This window comes from Olea europaea, chromosome 3 (genome assembly GCF_002742605.1).
Source record: "Olea europaea var. sylvestris chromosome 3, O_europaea_v1, whole genome shotgun sequence".
Taxonomy (NCBI): Eukaryota; Viridiplantae; Streptophyta; class Magnoliopsida; order Lamiales; family Oleaceae; genus Olea; species Olea europaea.
In genome coordinates this window covers 6,179,879-6,190,521 of record NC_036239.1, presented here as the reverse complement: position 1 = coordinate 6,190,521, position 10,643 = coordinate 6,179,879, and the positions used below count along the sequence as shown (strand labels likewise).

Genomic DNA, 10,643 nt, shown 5'->3' with positions numbered 1-10,643 from the left:
GGTCGCATAGATCAAATTTTTTTGGCTCATTGAATCCCTGAAACCTTCTATGCGACTACATAGAAGGTTACACTATGCGGTCGCATAGAAGTAACCATCTATGTGGTTTGTGCAATTTGGTCCCTGAACTTCTTTGTTGCTTCTCTTGACTTCTTTCTTCGATTTTTTTTATCTTTTCAACAATTCTTATCTTCCAATTGATGATCGATACTTTCAAATATTATGCCACTCATTCGGCACATCTTTTGAGTATTTGCACTTTAGTCCTCCAACTTTCAATTATCTTCATTTTAGTCCATCTTCCATTCTTTCTTCCTCCACTTGTTTTGCTTTGTCATTGAGCTCATACTTGGCATGTTTTTACTCTCGTTTTGCATTTAGCTCAACTTCTCAATATTTGCACCTTTGGTCCTCGAACTATCAAATTGTTGCATTTTGGTCCTTCTTCGGCTCTTTTCTCCTGAATTCCACAATTTCCATTGAATTACCTACAATGTATGAATTTAACTGGATTAAGTCACAATTCAACCATTTTATCCGTATTTAAGTCATGTTTATGAACCAAATAAGTGTGTAAAAACACACTTATCAGTTAGACATGACCATTTACATTACTAAAATCAACTCGAGGTCCAAGGAAAGGGGTGGTTAAGTTCAACTTGATCAAATAAATCTACACAAGTTGTGATATCAAGCCCGTGTTTGTTTATCATTAAAGTAGGAAAAATGAGTTTTGGAATCATGAATTTTTTGATAATGTGTGGTTAAAAAATAGAAAAAAATTTAAATTTAGGTGTAAAATATTTTATTGCGAAAAAAAAAGAGATTTATGAATTAATGGTAGACAGATAGTGGCTAAGTATATAGTCGGACTCTAGTATCCATAGAGAAGCGCTCACGTGGTCATAATTAAATCTTATGTATAATCTAGATTGGTTGTCCAGCGTCCATGTTATTTCGAAGGCTAAGTAAATGGTCGCATTTCTAGGCATTTGAGCTACATCATATATGTATTGGTCGATGAAAAATTTATTATTTATAAAGATAGACAATAATGTACAATTATTGTTCATGTCTTTCTACAATTGTCAGCAATAAACTTTAATAGCTGTGAAATATGGTATGTACATCTTAGCAATTTTACTACGACAACGTGGATCCAGAGAAATGATCAAATTTCAAACTAGATTAACAAAATAAGAAGCCTTGTCCTTTTTTCTTTTCTATCTTTCTTTTTTAAACTTTTCAAGCAATGCAGTGCAAGAGTGAGAAAAAAAAATAAAAAATAAAAAAATCGTTATTTTAAGCGACCGTTTGGGAGTGATTTTTCACCCCAAAAAATTGATTTTTTTATCGCTATTTCACTATTTCAAACGTAAAGTTTGACTTTTTCTCTCACAGGCGGCCCCCACTTTTCTCCTAACGATAAAAAAATCAATTCTCAAAATCGCTCCCAAACAGGACCTTAGTTCCCATTTGATTTAGCTAAAAAATTATAAGTCCATTTGGTTTGGATTTTAATCTGATTTTAATCAAAATCAAAGTCAAACAATCAATATTAACCACATATTTAATGAATCCAAAAACTTTTTAACCACAAATTTCAAAAATTTCTACTACAATCTACTAAAAAATTTAATTTTAATTTTCATCAAACACCCTCAAAATGTACTTCAAATTTACAATCGAGCATAAGCCCTGTTTGAACCCCATTATTTTCTCATTAAAATGAAAAATATGACTGTTATCCATTACATCAAGCCATTATATTTGAATTTTTATCTTTTATGTGGGATCCATAACGACCATATTTTTCATTCTTATTTTTACAATAATGTGGTTCAAACGGGAGCTAAATGTATAATCACAACTTTTAATGGGACCCACCCAAATGGATTGGGCAGACCTCATTGCAATTATGCCTTGCAAGTTGCAACGTAGGGACGCTTAACATCAATATGAATAAGACTTGACCTTAGACGCGCGTGTGTGTATTGGTAGTCATAACCATTAACCAATCATATCAATGCAACGACTTCAAACGCACACAAGCTCCCTCGCGTGACGGATTAAAGACGTTCACGTTGAGTAAACATCATCCTCTTTAATGGGAGCAAGAGCCATAAATATATATTAAATTAATATTAGGGTTTTGCTCCGCCTCCCTGATAGGAACCCCTTAATATTAAATGGATCGAAATAATTACCGTATGGACTTGAATTTATATGATATTAAATGTGTTATTGAATTAAAGTCGGTTCAGCTTTTAAAATAAGACGATCGAAGGTCCATATAAAGATTTCAAATTTTAGAAAATTTCGTTATACGTGTTAAATTTTTTGTTGATAATCATTAAGAACCTGTTTGGAAGTGATTTTTTCCTTCAAAAATTAATTTTTTGATCGTTAATTCACTATTACAATCGTCATATTTGACTTCTTTTCTCACAGTAGACCCCACTTTTTTTCTAATGGTCAAAAAATCAATTCTCAAAATCACTTCCAAACAGGTTTTAAAAATTTTCTTTTAATGTATTTAATTTGTTGACATAAATATTGACACTAAACAAAAGAATAAAAATAAATATTATAAATGGAAAATTCATAGGAAACAAAATAGCAATGAAAAATACTAATTTAAGATCAATATGGAGTTTTCAACTTACTGTAGATATTGAATTTTTAAATAGAGTAATAAAATATTAAATACTATGTTCAACGTATCACCTGGTAATTGAAATCTGTTAAATAATAATTAGACTAGAAATAGAATAAAGTGATTAACACTAAAAATATAAATATTTTACCAAATTTACTTTGCCCTTGTTTGGGCCTTTTTTTTTTTAATCAAAATATATTACTGAACAATTATTTGAATTCATTTCAAATCACACATTTTTCAATAGAATAATGTCATACACAAATTTGCTTTTTCTTATTTTTTAACTACATACTATTCATAATTGTCCCATCAAGAATTTTCATGACGTGGGATGGAAATTTAAAAAATCTTCATTTATCATTACTTACAATTATTTATAAATGTTATTTAAATATAAAAGTTCTTTTAGGCGAGACAAAGTTATCATAATATATTATTTTGTATATTACTTTTTATAATAAAAAGTAAAATATTGTAATGCAAGGGAAAGCTATACAAGGTCATCTCCAATGGGTGTCCTATTGCACCAAATTGTACCAAATTTTGGTGCAAATCTCCCTCCAATATTTGCACCATTTTGGTGCAACATGATCTCCAATGGGTGTCCTATTGCACCAAATTATACCAAATTTTGGTACAAATCTCCCTCCAACGCACCAAAATGGTGCAACATGATCAGTGCACCATTTTTTGCACCAAATGGTGCAACGTCCGTTTTGCCACTTTTTTTATTTTTCAAAAATAATAATTAAAGATATTTATGTCATTTTTATTCTATAATAATAATAATAATAATAATAATAATAATAATTAATTGCATTATTAATTATATTATTAAAGTTTATTATTTTTAATAATATAATTAATAATAATTAAGGAATTTTTAATTTAGTAATTATTTTTGTAAGTTTAATGTAATTGTTTATAATAAATTAATAATATAATCAATTATTTTATTCAATTTAACATAATATATAAAACATCTGAATTATTTAATAATCAATAATAATTCAATATATTTGTTAATTTAACGAAGTTATTATTTAGTAATTTATATGTTATAAAATAAATAAATAATTTTTTAAAATAAGTACATTGTCAAAAATCGAAAGAATGAATAAAATAATAAAATAATGTTCATTTGGTGCAAGTTTTGACGTAATGAGTAGAAATGAATTTTAATTTAGTTCAAATTTTGATATCAAATCGTGTAAATTTTGATACAGCGCTGGATATGGCCTGAATCGTAGGAACGAGACATTGGGGCACTGAGTGTGAAAGTCAGACTTCTACCTGTCGTCTGCTCTGACTCACTCCAACCTTTCAATTTCAAAACTAACAAATCAATTCTCACCACCCAATTCTGTCCCCCTTTTTGACTTTTCATTTCAAGTTTCCGAAATTCAATCCTCATCCTTAACGTCGTTAATTAACCTCACAATCATCCAAATTCTTCATTGGTAGGTTTTAATCATTTTCAACTAACCTTATTGAGTGGCAAAATTTTACATTGACAGTCAACCTACTAACAATAATTAACCATAACAATGGGAGGGATTTTTTTCAAATTTTTTTATTGAAAGCGTGAAAAATTAGTAAAATTGACGTGGAATTGTTTGAGCCTCCATTCGACCAAATTTATTAATAGTCAAACTTGATTATTAATCATACATTTAAGTAAACTTACAGTTATCGGTCAATTAATTCTAATTTTATTTAATTTTGTAATTTAGAGAAGATTTCAATTTTGATAAGTAATTTAGCCCATATTTGTTTTTTATTATTTGTCCATTAAAATGAAAAATATGATTGATATTCATCACATCGAATCATCATATTTGACTTTCTATTTCTTGTATGGGGTCTGTAACGATTTTATTAATCATACATTTAAGTAAACTTACAGTTATCGGTCAATTAATTCTAATTTTATTTAATTTTGTAATTTAGAGAAGATTTTAATTTTGATAAGTAATTTAGCCCATATTTGTTTTTTATTATTTGCTCATTAAAATGAAAAATATGATTGATATTCATCACATCGAATCATCATATTTGACTTTCTATTTCTTGTATGAGGTCTGTAACGATTATATTTTTTATTCTCATTTTTATATTAATGTGGCTCAAACGACGTCTAGCCCATGTTTGTTAGATTTTTGTTAAATATATATATATATATATATATAATAGATTTAGTGAAAAGCTTGTGATAAAAAAAAGAAAAAATTACGAATTTTATGAGCAAAATTAGCCCCGTTAAAATTATAATTCATTTTTCTCTTCTTATCAATCACACATTTCCCAATAAAATAATATTACACGTAAACTCAAAATTTTTTATTCATTTTTTAACTACACATTTTTCAAGGAAATACTATTGCAAAAATTAAAATAGCAAATAATGCGACCAAACGGTAACTTATTTAATTTGAAAATAATAAATTTTAAAAAATGGACGAAATAATTCAAGTACAGCGATATTTAAAAAAATGAAACGAAAAAAGAAAAGAAAATGAGAGACAAATATAAATGAAAAATGAAGCAGTCCGTGATTTACGGTTTCGAGATTGAAGACTAACCAGAGAGCTGAAAGAGGAAACAAAAAGGAAAGGAGAAATTGCTATAAGAAAACATTCGCTTCTTAGAGAGAGAGAGAGTTGTGGTCACGTTGGGTTTCAGGTGGAGGTGGTGCTCGGAGATCTTGTCAGCCAGATCGGAAGCAGAAAGAAGATAAAAAAAATTCGCCTGTAAGAATTTTTTATTTTTTTGTTATTAATTGTTTAGTAGCTCGTTAATTGTCAACCACTTCATGCACGTCTTGTGTTCTTTGGTTCGATCTACTTGTTGCCTTTCCGCATCTATCTCTACCTTCGTGCCCGCTGCTGAGCACTCTTCTTCTGGTTCCTCTCTCTTTCTGATCTCTCTGTATAAATATCTTTATGTACTAAAAATATATGTAAAATTCCGTGGGAGCTCGATGCATATCTTGGTATTTTCTTGTTATGCTGAAGCGGGGAGAAAAATGAGAGATTTGGGTTTTCAGTCCGATGCATGCAATCTTTTTTTTTTTTTTTAATTTATATTTTCTCGGTGGGATTTTTATTATAACTTTGGTATACGAGAGTGGAATTGAAAATGGGAATTATTTTGAAATATTTTTTCTCTTCGATTTTTGCTACATTTTCCACCTATTTCGATGGGTGAAACCATCGGGCCTTTTAATGCTTTGCCAACTTTTAAATTATATTTGTTTGGTGTTAAGAGTTAGATGGTGGGTTGAATTTCTGTTGCTTGATGCTCTTGTGAAGCTGGTCGCATTTATTTTGAATTTATCCTCTCTCGAATTTATTTTGAATTTCAGTTTGGGCTCTATAATTTCATCTCCTTTTCTTTTAGTTTCTACTTTAAATTGAAAGGCAATTGTCCCTTTTTGCCAGGGCTTGAATGTTTCGTTACTTGTTTCATTTATGTTCATATGCAAAACTCTTAGGTTAGCAATAGTGTATAAAGAATTGGAAGGGCTCTTAACAACATTTCAGATGCTTGAAATGGGTTCTAGTTTCTTTAGATGTCATCATGTCATCGATGGTCAAAAGGAACGGATAGTGCAAAGGTTTGGTGCGTGTCATTGAGCCTTTTTGGCATTGAAATTGATGTTTTTCCAAATGGGGCTACTTTCAGATTGATAGTAGTGTAACTATGCAATGAGCCAACATATCCCCTGCCCTTGAACTTTTCCTCAAAGCCCACACTCTTTTCTTTCATATTTTTTTTGTTGGTTGGGTGAGGGTCAGGTTTCTCTCAAGGTTCTAAATTTTTGCTTTATTACAATATGGGATGTAATCGATTAAACTATCTTTTAATATTCTTGGGCACTTTTCTTTATTATTCTTTATTTATTTGGTGGCTTGCATTGTATATTTCGACAGTTGGCACTAGTTCCACATTCCTGTCTAGCATCTTCTCTTTAATATGTCGATAGTCTCTCTCCCAATCATGCGCGAAAGAACGTTGGAACCACTTTTATTTTCTCTACTAAAATTCTTATATGTAATCTTATAAAACAACATTTAACATTACAGAAAATGGAGAATTATTATTTAAAGTAATTCATTTTTATGCTCTGCCTTAAATTCATGCAGGCAGATGGGGAGGGATGTTGCAGGTTTACACATTGACAAGAAACCAGGTGCTGTCAATGCAAAGTCAAATGGTACCTTTCATGGTGTAGTTCATGTTGCTCCTAAAGTTGTACCAGAAAGAGATGAAACAAAGAGCTATGAAGCAGTGGATCATACTGCAAAAGGTACACTTGCTGATGAATGTAACGAGAAGCAGGATGTTCTAGGTTTGAAAAGCATAAATCATGATCCCAGGGAGAAAATCTTGAAGGCTGAGGCTCAGAAGTCAGATGACAAAAATTTAGGCAATCCAGTTAAGCCTGCATCAGGGTCTTCTGTTAATGGGACAGTAAATATGAATTCTTTGGAGCCGCTAACACCTGGTCTTGAGTCTGGGAAACAAACTTCATTCCTAAATCATGCCAATGGTATTGAAACTGTAGATTCTGGTTTACCATATCTATCAAAGACTAGTGATTTACATTCCCCCACAACCGCGAAAAATTCACTAGTAAGTCTGTTCTTTCAATACTGTCGTATTTGTCTCTCTTTTCTAGCCAACTGTTTTTATCACAACAAAGTTAATTAAGTTTCTTAAGATGTCTGTGTCATCAATCTCATCCAAGTCATCCTAGCCGGGGGGAAGTTAATACCTGAGCCTAGAAGTTTAGGATGTGTTGAGGTATAAATTACTCTAGTCATCCTATCCAATATAATTAGGATGATGCTTCACGTACATCAGGGTGTGCATATCGGTATCCATGCCCCTCACATGGAGGGGGGTCCACTTCGAATAAAATATAATTTATCCAAAATGGGTCCCCCTCCATGTGAGAGGGGTGAACACCGGTATGGACATAGCATTATGTACAAGTAGCATATTCTATATAATTATCTAGCAGGCATGATAAGTAGGGGTGTTAAATGGGGGGAGCAAGTCAGCTCTCTCAACAAAAGTGTGGCTTGGCTCACCCCACAAGCTCTCCTTTTAGTGAGTTGAGCTGAGCCGTTGGCGAGCTGGCTAGTAGCTTGTGCCCTAATGATAAGTTGGTTTTGCTCTACTAGGTCATAGAGTTGAATGCTGGTTTTTTTTAAGTTACACTGGTAAGAAGTTTGGAAGGAGAGAATGGAACATCATGACTTTTGCAGGACCAAACAGACTGTCATCTTTTGAGGACAACATTCTCATGCAACCCTTGTTGCCTGTAAATCATGGAGCATTTTGGCTCAACATCAGCCATGTAAAATGTGGTTCCAAATTTGGTATGGTGTCTAACTAATAACACAACATTGGCTATGTAAAATGTGGTTCTAAATTGGTATGGTGTTTGACTAATAATTGATTCATATTACACGAGGTTAGGTACATATATAGATTATTATGCAATAGAGATATTTTGTTGGGCTGGACATTTGTATTTAGTCCTGAGGTTTCAATTCCAATCTTGTTCAGCCATATTCTCCTACCGTGTCAAGCAAGACACCGAAAACTGATGACAAGAAATATGATTATGAAGATGATAATTGGTCCTTGGCTTCCTCGTATCCTCTTTATTATTATTATTATTATTATTAAATTCTGTTATCAGAATCTTTCTTTATTTTTTTGAGCTTGTTTTCTTGTATTTCGTGTGCTCTTGCAATTGGAGTTCTCCTTATCGTTTATAGTACTGCAACATCTGTACGTAGTAAATCCAGAGTTACAGTTCCGGTGGCTCCAACATTTAGATGTATGGAGCGTTTAGAGAGACGCAAGGAGGTACTTTAGTTACATAATGAAGTTCATTGTGTGATCTGTTTTCATTTCTTTTCCTTTTAGCATTTATTTTTTTATTCTTGGTTCCATTTTCCATGATAGTTTTACACCAAGTTGGAAGAAAAACATAAAGCGTTGGAGCAAGAGAAACTTGAATATGAAGCAAGAACCAAGGTATACCTCTCCTTGCATCATTCTCCACCCATTGTATTGCATTGTACTTTTGGTTTTGGATCCAATTTTTTTCCTCACGTGTCATGTGCATATCTACTACGGTTGGTCTTTGTTATTCTTCTCTCTACCCTTCTCAATCTTCTGTTTTTTTTTTTTAAATTTATCCTCTTATCCTAATTGGCAGGAAGAAGCAGCAGCAGCTATAAAGCAGCTTAGAAAGACCATGGCATATAAAGCAAATCCAGTTCCTAATTTTTATCGTGAAGGCCCTCCCCCAAAGGTTGAACTTAAGAAGGTACATGGAGAATCCGCCTTTGTTTCCATACTTTTAAGTGTTTTCCAATAATAGATTATATTTCCCATTTCCATAAACAAAAAAGAAAGAAAAAGGTACTCTTTTGGTTGAATTTCAGCTGCCAGTGACACGTGCCAAATCACCAAATCTAACCCGGAGAAAGAGCTGCAGTGATGCAGTGAAATCATCTCCGGTTGAAAAGGGAACTTATCGGACAACTCGTCAAAGCATAGGTGTTTTCAGGGAAAGCAAACCCTCTCCTATGAGTACAACTCCCAAAAGCAAGAGTCAGGTTGGTGTTCGCAATGTAAATGCGACAGGCAAAGTCAAGGATCGTCTGCAACAAATGAAAGAGACTACAGAAAATTCCCGCTCCACAGGTCAGGGAAATGCAGATATTGGCGTTGAGTCATGAAAGATTACTAGTCTTGCGTAGTTTTAGTTTTACTTGTATGATTGATCAGAATGTTATGGCAAGGTCAAATGGTGGTTATGTTTTGTTCTTATGGTGACTTGTCGAGAGAGGTCCAAATTCTGAGTTGTATATCTCTACAATTTATGATGCTTAAATGTTGTGAAATATTAGAACTACGCTGGACATGTTTTGCTTGGAAATATTGTCCTATAGAACTTTTCTTTGTTGCTTTGTCTATATATTACTTTCCACCACATTGTTTCTTGTAATCAATATTTGAAGATTCTTACGTACGTGTAAGGAAAGAGTTGCTTTTTATTTTTAAAATGAGTAAGTTATTCGTATTCAACTTTGACTAAATACGTTCTCTCTTTCAAAATGTACTTATTTACTTCTAAGCATTGGTGGGCTTACAGTGGGTCCTGGTGGGTCACGTTCAAAACGTTGAAGCCAAAGTAGAAGGAAGCCAAAATCAGATTTAGCCTTCATTCTCTAGTTGCCCTTTGCAAAACGCCAAAACCCATTCAGCCATTCCATTGAAGGAGCAGAACTCTTTAATCGTTACCCTTGGAAGCAGAAGAACTCGATTCAGCAATTTGGCCATTCCATTGAAGCAGAAGAACCCGATTTGGCCTTGGAGGTTTCCGATTCAACGGATGCATGATATGCTTGTTGAGTGTATGTTGATATGTCTGTACGGGTTAAGTGTATGTTGATTTGTCTAAATGAATTGATATGTCATTGTCATCTTATATGATTTGCACAGTGTTTACATAGTTCTTGTTTTGTGTTGTGATTTTTGTTTAAAATGGTGCATCTTTTAGTTTTTAATGAAACTGTGAAGCATGTACAGAAGAGAAAGTACCCTAAATTATACTTTGCTTGTACTATGCTTTTGTTGTTTGTGCGCGCTTTTATGCAGAGTTGTGGTGCATTAAAACTCTAAAATCTTAATGTCGTCATTTATAGAGCTCAATGGGTGTTTTAATTTCAGTTCTGTTTGTGCAATACTTGTTTTTTGTAAAGTCAGGACATAGGTGTGTTGTTTGAACTTGAATGAGAGAGAAGCAATTGTTTTGTCCATTCTAATATCGGTTAAACGAGGAAGTCAGGGTAAAGTTCTTGAAGTTAGGTGGTGATTTAATATTTTCTTCATGATTGTTTTTGGTTGCTGATATATTTGAATATCTAGATTTCTTGTCATATAGTTCAATGGT

General features: G+C 32.5%; 1 protein-coding gene across 2 annotated transcripts; it reads left to right on the top strand.

Annotated features, from left to right (window-relative positions):
- Positions 1-5,152: 5,152 nt before the first annotated feature.
- On the top strand, positions 5,153-9,715 carry LOC111383811 (protein WVD2-like 2). 2 transcript variants are annotated; one of them, XM_023007975.1, is made up of 7 exons: positions 5,153-5,412; positions 6,808-7,297; positions 8,240-8,328; positions 8,455-8,545; positions 8,645-8,716; positions 8,901-9,011; positions 9,130-9,715. In XM_023007975.1, the coding sequence occupies exons 2-7, from the start codon at positions 6,812-6,814 to the stop codon at positions 9,424-9,426; spliced, it is 1,146 nt and encodes a 381-aa protein (XP_022863743.1). In that variant the 5' UTR covers positions 5,153-5,412; positions 6,808-6,811; the 3' UTR covers positions 9,427-9,715. The 2 variants fall into 2 exon arrangements, with proteins under 2 accessions (XP_022863743.1, XP_022863750.1); XM_023007982.1 differs by lacking the exon at positions 5,153-5,412 and adding an exon at positions 5,492-5,565.
- Positions 9,716-10,643: the final 928 nt, after the last annotated feature.

Excerpts from the sequence above, each read along its gene's own strand:
- LOC111383811 (XM_023007975.1), top strand. The coding sequence starts at position 6,812 with ATGGGGAGGGATGTTGCAGGTTTACACATTGACAAGAAACCAGGTGCT. Across the intron at positions 8,717-8,900 it reads AATATGAAGCAAGAACCAAG|GAAGAAGCAGCAGCAGCTAT; the intron begins GTATACCTCTCC and ends CCTAATTGGCAG. Across the intron at positions 9,012-9,129 it reads CAAAGGTTGAACTTAAGAAG|CTGCCAGTGACACGTGCCAA; the intron begins GTACATGGAGAA and ends GTTGAATTTCAG.